The 12,963-nt window shown below is 34.0% G+C and overlaps 3 protein-coding genes and 1 pseudogene across 3 annotated transcripts in view; 1 reads left to right on the plus strand and 3 right to left on the minus strand.

Moving 5' to 3' along the window:
• The window catches only part of LOC107647788 (rust resistance kinase Lr10-like), an 8,899-nt gene extending 1,984 nt beyond the window's left edge, over positions 1–6,915 (minus strand). Inside the window, exon 1 of the mRNA XM_021105364.1 lies at positions 6,817–6,915. The gene's annotated coding sequence lies outside the window, so the exon portion shown is untranslated. The remainder of the gene's footprint in view (positions 1–6,816) is intronic.
• Positions 2,641–3,793, minus strand: LOC107646202 (annotated as a pseudogene).
• On the minus strand, positions 7,424–8,275 carry LOC110263868. The gene has a single exon (XM_021105736.1). It carries the CDS (start codon positions 8,273–8,275, stop codon positions 7,424–7,426), a length of 852 nt encoding a protein of 283 aa, XP_020961395.1.
• Positions 8,661–10,840, plus strand: LOC107647789 (rust resistance kinase Lr10-like). The gene is made up of 3 exons (XM_016351838.2): positions 8,661–9,393; positions 9,494–10,608; positions 10,728–10,840. Exons 1-2 carry the CDS (start codon positions 8,730–8,732, stop codon positions 10,588–10,590), a joined length of 1,761 nt encoding a protein of 586 aa, XP_016207324.1. The 5' UTR covers positions 8,661–8,729; the 3' UTR covers positions 10,591–10,608; positions 10,728–10,840.

The following is a 12,963-nucleotide window of genomic DNA, read 5'->3' on the forward strand; positions in this document are numbered from 1 at the left end:
GTATTTTATTATTTTGTATTGTTTTATATCTGAGTAATATTTCAAACCAGTTCTTAAAAAAATTTTAGTTCGACAATTTAATTCTCAATAAATTTTAATCACTAAATAAGTTTTTAATTTTTTATTTGGTTTAATTACTCTATTGGTCCCTATAGTTTCGCAAAATTTTCAATTAGGTCCCTATACTTTTTTTCCTTTTAATTGGGTCTCTGCACCAATTTTTTTTTTCAATTAGGTCCTTACCATAACAAAACCGTTTGATTTAACGAAATATTCCATTCCTAAATTGAATATTCCCTCAATTTTTTCTAAATTCATAAATTATGTCTCTTTTTTATTTTAAGAAAGATAAAATTAACCCTTTACTCTTCTTCTGTAACATCCCAACTTTTTGAATCAAATCATTATTTAATAACTAATTAATTAATTAAAATGGTAATGATTTAAGATTTGAATTTAAAATTTAAACATATGAAAGCACTAGTGGTAGTAAATCTCTAACCGACAATAAAACAACCTTTTAAAATATAGTCATAATTAATTCTACATTTATTAGATTTGAATGATATTTAGTTATATGAAAAGATAAGAATACTAGCTCTATTCCTTAAGTTCAGTATAAAATCAAATTTAAATTAAATTAGATAGATAAATCGGTTACGAGTTCAGAGTAGAAAATCGCGCTCTTATCAGCCAGCCTGATATACTAACAGTATTTCGGGAATATCTCAAGATGTGGTTATCCGATTTACTTCGTTTAAGATTCGTTTTAAAGCTCATTCAATTCTCTATAAATTTGTCTCTAATAGCTAATTCTAAATTCCAAACGTAGAAAAAGTTATAGGGCTCACAAAGTGACGATCCAGATTGAAGATTTCACCTAAATGCCTCCTAACATAATCTGCACATGCCTGAGAGCTATTTGATCCTTCCTTTCTCATTCTATTCCCTTTTTCTATACAAAACATTCTAGTATACACAAAGTCTAGTCATGAAACAAGTCTCTCTTCACTAACAAAGCGCATCTATTTACATCGGAATACCTAGCGGAACTTCACTCGAGGTAGGGGGTTTTTGTGCTAATTTTTATATGTCATGTTTTAAATGTTTTCGAACATAGATGTTAGCTTTATTTGCATGTCATGGTAGAATGTCTCTTTCCTTCATACGCATTATGTATTATAATAACAATCTTATGTGCATTAAAGAACTGAGGGAATGATCCTTCGGTAAGGGAAGGTGACCCCCAAAGACAAGATAATCGAGATGATCCTTCGGTAAGGGAAGGTGATCGACAAACTTTTGGGAACCTTCGGTAAGGGAAGGGAACGCCCATCAATTTTATATAATAAGATATCTTTGTTGATATAACTCTTTTCTTGTGTATGTCTAAATAACCTTGATTGTAAATTAAACTGAGGGAATGATCCTTCGGTAAGGGAAGGTGACCCCCAAAGACAAGATATCGATATGATCCTTCGGTAAGGGAAGGGGATCGATCGAGATGATCCTTCGGTAAGGGAAGGTGATCGCCAAAACGTTTGGGATAAGAACCTTCGGTAAGGGAAGGGGACTCCCACCTCTTATACCGGTTTGAGCTCAATACCTTCCACAAAAGCTATGAGAAAAAGTAATGAAAAGTGCAATGAAAAGTGTGATCATGATTGTTCTTCTTTTATCCTTTTTAATTTATGATTATGTTTATTATTTCATTCAAAGATCCTTCTTTATCCAAAGTTCCTTTTTATATGATGTATGATACTGTTTAAGGTCTTTATTTTATTCAGATCTATTTTGTTTGACTTACCTATGGCAATGTTACTATTATTCTCTTGTTTATTATTTATTTTGCCTTGCTTATGGCCTATGAGAATATCATACCAAGGTTTATGAGTTTACATTTATATGTTTTAACGCTATAGGCATTTTGTATGCATTACACATGTCATAACATAAGTAAACGAGAAGCATCTAAAAGTCACACCACTCCGACTAAATAAGAACTTTTAAAAATAATAATTGAACAACATTGCATCATCACTGTTTTTATTTTAAAAACTCGGAGTGGCTGGGGATGGATACGATGACACCATATAGATAAAAACTACTGAGAAACTTTTGTTTCTCACCCCTCTCTCCGTACCATCTTCAGGAACGATGCAGTACGAAGTAATACAGTTGAGGTGAAAAGACAGGTGTACTAGTAGGAGCAAGCTATCGAGGATGTAGATACAAAACATTAAATGTTTACTTTAAGAAGGAAGAATATGCGATTGTTTTAGCCATAGTTAAACAAAATAAGAGAATTAGGATTTCCTATGTATTTTGTTTTATCCTTTTTGACTGATTGCAATTGTAACTATGATGTTTTCCTTTTTATTTGGTATGAGTAAAGCTTGTCATTGTTGTGCCTTCATAGTTTAGCACACTGGTTTTTCATGTTAGTATTTTCAAATCCACTTATATTTTTCAACTAGTAACTATTCTAATAAAAACTAATTATTCAATATATTTTATTTATAAATTATTTTACATAAATATTTCATCTTTGTTTTAAAAGAAAAATTTTCCAAGGTTTTGAATATCAGCTACTAAATATAATCCAAATAAAGCTTAACTCAGTTTAAAAGTATTAGGGTGTTACATCTTCCACCTTTCCGTCTCCCTCCTCTGCTCCTGCTTCTCTCTCTCACCTTCATTCCTCCCACCTCCACCGCACCCCCTTATTCCACCCCTGACCACCTTTCCTTCTACCTCCCAAACTCGATTCACCTGCAGCTCATACTTGATCACATACTTCTCCAAGAAACTGTCCTCATTAGGCAACAGCAAAGTGGACAAGCTCAACTTCCTCTTAATCAATCCCTTCATTAACAAAACCTTAGCAACAGAGCACCTAGGTTTAATCATCTTCTCCAAACTGAAAAACAACACCACTGGGCACCTAACAGTCATTCCTGAAGGCCAACCCATCTTATTCACCAAGTAATCCATTGTCTTCATTATCTTATCCTCTGAAAGTATCATACAATGTGGGTGCTTCTTAAATGCCATAAGGATGTCATCATCTGACCAATCTCACCTCTTATAAACCTCGTAACAGCGGTTATATATGGATTTGTTACCCTCACCTGAGAGCACATGAATGGCCAACACAAAAGTTGTCTTTTTTGGATTAAACCCCATTTCTTTAATCTCCTTAGAAAGCTTTGCAAAGTTTTCCTTTTTCTGCATCAATGCCTCCAGAAAATGAGTCAGCAACAGCGTAACACATGATTCAGGAACATCCATCTCTTTTAGGAGATTGAGGTTTGGTACGAGGTTCTTCTTGTGATCCTCGAGGAAGACCCAAGATGTGCGCTTCAATGAAGCTGCAACCTTTTCATCAGAAATCAACACACTCTTGAGAAAATTGTAAGAGGGTATGATCTGTTTCTCCAAGCTCCGGGTCAAAAGGGTTGGGTCAGCGGTTAGGGTTCTTGCGAGGTTGGTATTGGAAATCTCAATGGAGAGGAAAAATTGAAACTTTGGCAAGAGGATATCTGGGTTTACTAAGAGGAGCAATGGGCGTTTTCTGATGAGGTTTGAAATCTGGGTATCTGTGAAACCATGCTCCCTGAGAAGGGTGAGAACTGAGTATGGTCTTCAGCAGAAGGAAGGTGAAGCTTTTGGGAAGTAAGAGCAGCAGTGTCTGGAGAGAGACCACATGAGTCAATCAGGTATGAGATTGTGAAATTGGGGTGGTGAGATTGGACTATACTGCAGCGGGAGATCATTGATTTAGGGAGTGATAATGATGATGATGGTATCTAGAAGTGGATTGTGGGATGAAATGTGTCATAGTACAACCTAGACATACGGAATTGGATTGCTTTCATGGTATTCACTACTCAGTGGATAAGAGTCTCATAATGGAAGTGGGAAGTGTGAAGTGATAGCAAATTGTGTTATATGACCATTTCTGCCATGAAAGAAGGGAGCTTGTTGATAGAAGAAGGGTGGAGACAGAAAAAGAGGGCGAGAAGATGATGGAGGTGAGGGTGAAAGAAAAAAGAGAAGGGGTGAGGGTAAATTAGTAAATTTATATTTTATAAACGTTTTTTTAATTTTTACCGTTAATAAGGACTTAATTAAAAAATTTAATATGGTATAGGGACTCAATTAAAAGGAAAAAAAGTATAGGGATCTAATTAAAAATTTCGCAAAACTATAGGACCAATAGAGTAATTAAACTTTTTTATTTTATTAGATATATCAACTTTTGTGTCAAATTTTGATAAAAAGTTAAACAAATCAGTTTATGTAAGGATTGATTTGGCTAACAAAATAAAAATTTAGAAATTGATTTAGCAATTAAAATTTGTTGCAGAATTTTTTAGTAGAAAATTTTTATGGATCGATTTAGGGTATTACTGTTTTATGTTTAAGCCTTAAGGTATTGCTTAGTTGTTAATACCTAAGCTATTGTCTTAAATAACTTTGATGATAGTGGTGGAATTTAAGAGATGCTGAGAAAGTTGTAGTGGCAATCAAGGTGTTAATAGTGGTGTTGGTTATGTTGTGGTGTTGGGTGACAGTGGTGGTGATTATGGTAGTTTGAAAGATAGGATAATAGAGATAAAAGGAAAGGGGGTAAAATTGGTGGTAGTTTGAGAGTGGAGACGGCAGTGATGGCTGCACTATTATTGAAGGAGCTGAGAGGATGAAAGAAGAAAGTAGCTGGCATTTAAATACTGTGTTTTGTCTCTAGAAAAAATGACATAGTCGTTTTTCTTCTTGGCACAAGAACTGATTTGTCCTAATGTCCACCTATGTAAATTAATATTCTATGTGTTAATTATTTGTTTTTGGACTGCATTAAGTTTTTTTTATTATTGTTTCAGTTTGTTGTTTTAGTCAATTAGTGGTTCCTGCACTTTAGGAGAAAAGTAGTTTTTGTTATTCCACTTCCTTATCTAGTGGGTATGTGGCAGTTTCTGTTCATCCCACTTCCTAGTTTAGTGGTGATGTGGTAGTGTCATGGATTAAAATCCTATAAATGTACTGCTTCAGTAAAGTAAAATAGGGTGATTCTCATTCCTTTCACCTACGTATTTTTCTTATATCTCTGTCCTAAATATTTCTGGTTATACCATAAACCAACAAATTGGTATCACAGCATTCTTCTTACGGGGCCTGTGAAAATGGAAGGTGAAGCAAGTCTCTCACAAATTGCTCCGCCCACCTTTGATGGAGAAAACTATGACCTTTGGGCAGTTAAAATGGAGTCAAAAGCCTACAAAGTGTATCATCCTCAATCTAGAAAGTTGACTGTGTCTAGGGATGTGCATTTCAATGAAGATCAACAATGGGATTGGAAGAACCCACGAAAAACAATTGAACCTTGTAACAATATTGAAGATGATTATGGCGGAAACCAAACAACAGAGTTGTGTCAAAATGAATTAGAAGATGATCATCCCATTAGAGGCACAAGACTGCTGTCAGACATTTATCAAAGATGCAATGTAGCAGTATGCGAATCTAGTTGCTGTGAAGAAGCACTCAAGGATCCAAAATGGAAAAAGGCAATGGAGGATGAGATTTCAATGATTCAAAAAAACAACACATGGGAAAAGGTTGACAAGCCTCAAGACAGAAAAGGTATGCATTGTGCTAGTGAAATGCATTTAAAGACAGCAAGAAGGGTATTGAGATATATTAAAGGTACTGTTGATTATGGTGTGAAGTTTGAGAGCTGTCAAAATTTCAAGTTGTGTGGATTCTCTGATAGTGACTGGGCTGGATCCATTGATGACATGAAGAGCACTTCCGGATATTGTTTCAGTTTAGGCTCAGGAGTTTTTTTCATGGTGCACAAAGAAGCAGGAGACAGTAGCACAATCCACTGCAGAATCTGAATTCATAGCAGCAACAGCAGCTGTAAATCAAGTTTTGTGGCTGAAAAAGATCTTATGTGATTTACATCTCCAACAGAATCACAAGACAGAAGTGTTTATCGACAACCAGGCAGCAATTGCGATTTCAAAGGATCCGATGTGTCATGGCAAGACTAAATATTTTAACATCAAGCTCTACTTCTTAAGAGAGATGTAGCAAAATGGAGAAATAACTTTGGTTTATTGCAGGTCAGAAGATCAATTGGCAGATTTGTTTACAAAGCCACTTCTTGTCAGCAAGTTTGAGCTATTGAGGCAGAAAATTGGAGTTTGCAGATCCTAAAGCAAGGAGGAGTGTTAATTATTTGCTTTTGGACTGCATTAAGTTTTTTTTATTATTGTTTCAGTTTGTTGTTTTAGTCAATTAGTGGTTCCTGCACTTTAGGAGAAAAGTAGTTTTTGTTATTCCACTTTCTTATCTAGTGGGTATGTGGCAGTTTCTGTTCATCCCACTTCCTAGTTTAGTGGTGATGTGGTAGTATCATGGATTAAAATCCTATAAATGTACTGCTTCAGTAAAGTAAAATAGGGTGATTCCCATTCCTTTCACCTACGTATTTTTTTTATATCTCTGTCCTAAATATTTCTGGTTATACCATAAACCAACACTATGTCATCATTTTTCATTAGTGATCAATAAAATATTTTGATTAGAAGATACTGATTTAACCGATGAAATTAAACTTTGAAGATTTCTTTTGTATTTTAATGTAATATAGTTAATCGAAATGTATGCAAAATTAGAAACAATGAGATAAACAATATTCCTTGAACTAAATTATATTTATACATAGTTCCACACATAAATTTGATCCATGAAAAATTCTCGTGTCGCACACTAAATTAACTCGTTTTAGTAACTAAATTATATGCATACCTTCTGCGATTATCTGGAGCTTCGACACATTTCCTAAATGACAGTAGAAACAAATTAGCTCTGGAGTCCTGAAGATAGCAAAAATAATACTACAAAATATTTCGTTTCAGTATTGAAGAAAAGACTAAAGAGTATATTTGACCTGTGTGCGCTTCACATCTTGATATAGTGCGTATACTGGTGTTAAAGAAAAGTATCTTACACCCATATTTTTTTTTGTATATGTATTATGTTTTGTGAAATAAAAATAAAGAAGTGACTGAGAATCACCATTTTTAGGATTCTATTAGTATAAAAAAAATGGACTTATATCCCCCTATAATACAATTAAAAAAAATGTTGACTCTTAGCATTTGTGATAAAAATACACAATAAAAAAAAATATATTTTGATAAAAATTCATACGAAAGCAATATTTAAAATTTAAATTTGACAGTTAATAATTTAATTAAATATATTAAATTATTTAACAATTTTTAAGTATAATTTTAATAAAAATAACTGATATTTTTTATAATTAAAATCATAACATAAAATTATTGAAACAATAATATACTAATTCTTCCAATCTGATAATCTAACTATCCAAAGCGAAGCGTTGATGGAATTATAGATTCTTACGACATTCTTTCCCAAAAAGTGGTGTGTAACAGGAATCCCGCAAACATATGAGACTACTTTGAGCGGTTTGGTCGATTGCGCAATAACTCCGCTTCAGTCCACACTTATATTGACAAGCACCAGGTACCCACGAAAGCTCAAATCCATAACTGAGCATCCTATGAATCTCAGCGTATGAATAGTTTTGGTTGCAGCTCAATTGATATGGCCAACTCGGTGGAGCAAGAAAGGATGATGAGTAGGCAGCAACCAGCTTCACATGGCAACCATCTCTTAATTCAACCACCGTCAACCCTCCAACAACGGCATAAACATGATGGCCTTGTTTAATGCAAGAGGCAGTGTCCACATATCGTGGATCGTCCCTCACCGGATTTCTGCACTCCAAGAAAACCACGTTATAGAATAATTCTACAGTTTCGACTCGTGTGGAGCCATTACGAAAATCAGTCTGTCGGTCTTGACTGCCTTCATATGGTCTGCTTTCATCTTCATTATTCCACAAATAGGATCCGGTTATGGAATAGTGAGGAAGGGTGGAGCAATCATCTTCTGAGATGCCGGGATCTACGAGTCGGATTGTGAAGTTATTGTAGTTTATTGATTCAACATGGTAGTTCTTCCCCGGGAACAAAGCTAGCACGGCGATGTTATTCTCGCAAGCCAACTCATACCTCTCATCGCCACAATTTTGTGGGTCATCCTTCAGCCGGAAAGGATGACTTATGTTGGTGACTTTGCCGCACGAAGATGGGGCACATGTTCTGTTAGCATCCCCGGCGGCGGAGGCAACAGTGGTAATTAAGAGCAAGTAGTGGAAGAGTGAGCCTGTTTTCATGGTGATTGATGCATGATTCATGATGAAAAATCTTGATTATGTTATAAGGTAAATCAAAGCATCCCATCCATACTTTGTTGAGGGCAAAATCGTCTTTCCATTCGTCAATAGCATTGACTTGGTAGACTTTTGTGTTTGGTTGTGAGGAAGGAAGGAAGGAGCTAAATCAAGACATCCCATCCAGAGGGCAAAATTGTCTTTCCATTTGTCAGGGCTATTGATGTCTTCGCTCCGCAAGTCAGCATGCTAATAACTTTCTCCTGCTTAATATACAGTAAAGATATCCAACAACAAACCTTTAAATGAGTTTTAGATTGGTAATTAATTAATTTTTAATATTAAGCAGTTTTTAATAATAAATTGTAAAACGCGTATTGGTTTGTATATTTTGGTGTTTGTCCAAGACTATTCAAGGTTGAAGTGATTTTGCACATTTTGCATTCCTCTGTTGGCAATGAAGATATCGGCATTGTTTCTGCTGCTGCTTCTAAATCTCAATCTTGGGAACTGCCAGCTGGATCACCATCCTCCGGTTCCATGTCCCGTGCGTGTGTACTGTTCAGAAAACAACACCAATATTCTTGAGCTGCCTGGCTCTTCTTCTCCAGTGAAACTCCCCGTCCGTCACATTAATTACACATCACAAACTTTAGAAATTTATGATCCCAAAAACTGCCTTCCAGAACTCTTTCTCACACTCAACTACTCATCATTTTATCCTTTCCGATCCGCAACATATTATTTCAATAGTGATCGAGAATATTCTTTTAATGTTACGCAGACCAACCTTACTTTCTTTAATTGTTCTTCCACAGACTCCGACTCCCAGGAACAAGATACTTTATCTTGCCCTATTCGTGTGGCTGAAGATTACGACGATGTTATCGACTTAGACCTCGTATCCTGCACAAAACTGGTTCGTAAGGTTATGCCAAGTTTCGCATATCTGATACAGGGAGATAATTCAATCAACTTGGTATCGAAGACAAGTTTCCAGAGTGGCCATGGATGCTTTCTTGCTTGCAACATATCCAACAAAGAGTCTGAATTGGAGACTCCTAATGAAGGGAAGCCTAAAACAGGGAAGGAGTATGAATCCATAATTTTACCGATTGCAGGTGACAACACGTGCACCCATCAAACTCATCTCTATGAATTTCCATTCTTTTTTGTGAGTGATTTTAGTACTTCAATGTGTTTATATATAATGGCATGCAGGTGTATCTCTCCTTTTCTCGATACTGGGTGCCTCGTATCATGTATATCATTATTATAGAAAAAAAGGGGAAGATCAAGAAAGAGTTGAAACTTTTTTGAAGGACTACGAGGCATTAAACCCAACAAGATTCTCTTATGCTGATATCAAGAGAATCACAAAGCAGTTCAAGGACAAGTTAGGTGAAGGAGCTCACGGAGCCGTCTACAAAGGTAAATTGTCCACTCAAATTCTGGTTGCCGTCAAGATTCTCAATAGCACAGAGGGAGAAGGAAAAGAATTCATAAACGAAGTGGGAACAATGTCCAAAGTTCACCATGTCAATGTGGTTCGCTTGCTTGGCTACTGCGCCGACGGATCTCACCGCGCTTTAGTTTATCACTTTTTCCCCAATGGTAATCTCCAGAGCTTCATCGCTCCGTCAAGCGACAAAGAAACCTTCCTTGGATGGAACAAGTTGCATCAGATTGCTATCGGCATAGCCAAAGGGATTGAATATCTTCACCAAGGCTGTGATCAAAGAATTCTGCATTTTGATATTAATCCTTACAATGTCTTGTTAGATGACAATTTCACTCCAAAAATTTCAGACTTTGGTTTAGCTAAGTTATGCTCGAAAAATCGAAGTACTGTATCCATGACTGCAGCTAGGGGAACGTTAGGATACATGGCGCCTGAAGTTTTCTCTAGAAATTTCGGCAATGTATCTTACAAATCCGATATCTACAGTTATGGGATGTTATTGCTTGAGATGGTTGGAGGAAGAAAAAATACAAATGCAAGTCAAGAAACATTTCAAGTTCTATATCCCAATTGGATACACAATTTGCTCGAAGGAGATGACACATATATTCCTATCGACGATGATGGAGATTTTAGAATTGCAAAGAAACTGGCAATAGTGGGACTATGGTGCATCCAGTGGCACCCGGTGCACCGTCCCTCCATGAAAAGTGTAGTTCAAATGCTTGAAGCAGAGGAAGACGAGTTGAAAGTGCCGCCAAATCCTTTTGAATCTGCAGCTGCGACTAGTTCAAGTGCAATTATTTCAGCAAGATTCTTGAATATGGAATTGGAAGTGATTCCAGAAGCAGACTAGTTTCGTTCAAGATAGTATATTATTATTATTATTATTATTATTATTTTTACCAAAGATAGGAGACTCGACCCGCAACCTCTTAATTGAGTATGGGGAGACTATGCCATTTGAGCTATTACTCATTGGCAAGATAGTATATTATTTGGCATTTAACTTGCAGTTGCTGTATATTATTGGGGTGTTATTATAGATTATACTTCTGTACTATATAGTTATATACAAATAAAGTATTCTTCCAAGTTTACTTGTACACGAGTCTGTCACGCACTACTCACTACAAAGAACAAGAGATTCGTTTCTTAGATCTGTTATAGGAAAAACAGTTAGTGACTTAGTTAGATGGATAATGTTAATTTGACAATAACTATATTTGTGTAAAATGGCTTGTGATGTTAAACAAAAATCTATACAGTATTTTGCATTATGCTTTAATTTCGACGTAAATTTGTATGGCTTGTGTGAAATTTTTTAATTTATGTCACTCATAAAAAATTGCAGAGAAAACATGTGGTAGAATGTTGATTAAGTTTTTAACACTTCATTGTCAAAATAATATTACAAAATATTCCTAATAACAAAATTTCTACCCTCCATTTTTTTTTTCTTCTTATTTTTGTGGATAAGCTTACATAATCAACCAAGAGAAAGGAACTTCTAGTATCATAATTGTTATCCATTTTTAATAAAAGAAATATCTGAATCAATTCAATATATAATTTTATGATCCCAAGGTATTTGCTTCTTTCGAGATATTGAGCGTAAGAACGAGTCAACGACGACTTATCTCTGACGCAATAATATCCAAAAAAGAGGGTTAGGGACAAAAATTTTTGTGTTTTGTAATCATCAATTGGCCATTAATAGTATTTTTAATTGTGTGAGATTAAATTTAATGGTATAAAATCATTTAATTTTCTTTTAATGGTTAAATATTGGCCAACTTTTTAAAAAATTGATGGACCCTAAAACTTTCCCATACCAAAAACCTAAACCACGGATATTCATATTAAAATTTTAATCGAAGACAACAAAAGGATCATTCTATCCAAGGAGAATAATTTTTGAGGAGTTTTAAAGAATAAAAATTTATTGAAAATCAAAGTATCTTATTTGAAATTTTTTAGGGACCAATTTTAATGTTTACCGAAAATATTAATCCAAATTTTACGTTAGAAAATACTTTATCAATATATGTTTTATAACTATTATACCCTTATCTTTTTCAGATGGCTTATTTAATACGTTTGAACTTTTTATACATTGAAAATTAAGCTTTTTTAAAAAGACTAAAAGTTATTTAGGTTCATAGGAAATTTCTTAAATACTTTGTCAATATGTTTGAGAACTATTATCTTCTTTCTGTGTGGTTACAACATCCTTGTCTTCCTCAATTATGTCTTAATAGATTGAACTTCGTTGTTGAAAACTAAGCACTTTTTTAAAGTAACTATAGACCAACAATATTACAATAAAAAAGAAAAAACTATTTTTTCTATTTACTTTTTGTTTTCATTTTTCTTGCTTCCTGGTTAAAAGACATCGTATGCTTTTTGCAAAACTCTTCATTGTTTTTGTTTTTGTTTTCTTTGTTTCTTAGATTAAATGTTGTAGTATTTTTTTTAAAAGTTATAATTTCAAAAATTTTAAATTTAATTTAAAATAATTTATATTTTAAAGTTTTGAAATTGATTTTTTGAATGTTAAAGAAAAAAGAACATCAAATTTATATGCGATTATTGTAATTATATTTGAAATTTTTGTAAAAAAATAGCTAAAATAAAGTTGGAAGACTTTAATGAATAATATCTAGTTAAATTGAAAAATAAAAAATACACTATACAACAGCCAAAATGACTAATAAGTGAATATTAGAAGTCTAGTTAGGGCGTAAGAACTAAGAAGAAGTCAACAACGACTTACGCAATAATAACTTGAATTTTTATTCCGTGTATATAGGGGTAGAATTCTTTACTATAAATTTAAAAATTTCTTGGTCTATATTTTTTGGGACTAATAAATGCTAATGCAGCTAATAAATTATAGTTTAAATTGTATAATTTGCTCATATTTATATAAAAATTATGGATTTGAGTCTTACTCCTAATTTAAAAAAAAAATAATAATATAATGCAACCTCATTTTAGTAGTACTATTAAGAAAATAATATAGATGAGTCAATTATTAATTTAAAAAGTTTTGCCGAAATTCAAAAGTAATTAAACGAAAGGGTCGTACTAGGTATTTCAGAAGATAACATTTCCTTTTTCTTAAACTGCTTTGACAAAATAAGGTTGAAGTAGTCCTTTTTTTAATCCATTTTATTCGGTGTTTCATAATAATTTTAATATTAGTTTACCTCCTTTAACGGTCCTT

This window comes from Arachis ipaensis, chromosome B06, assembly GCF_000816755.2.
Source record: "Arachis ipaensis cultivar K30076 chromosome B06, Araip1.1, whole genome shotgun sequence".
In the NCBI taxonomy this organism is placed as follows: domain Eukaryota; kingdom Viridiplantae; phylum Streptophyta; class Magnoliopsida; order Fabales; family Fabaceae; genus Arachis; species Arachis ipaensis.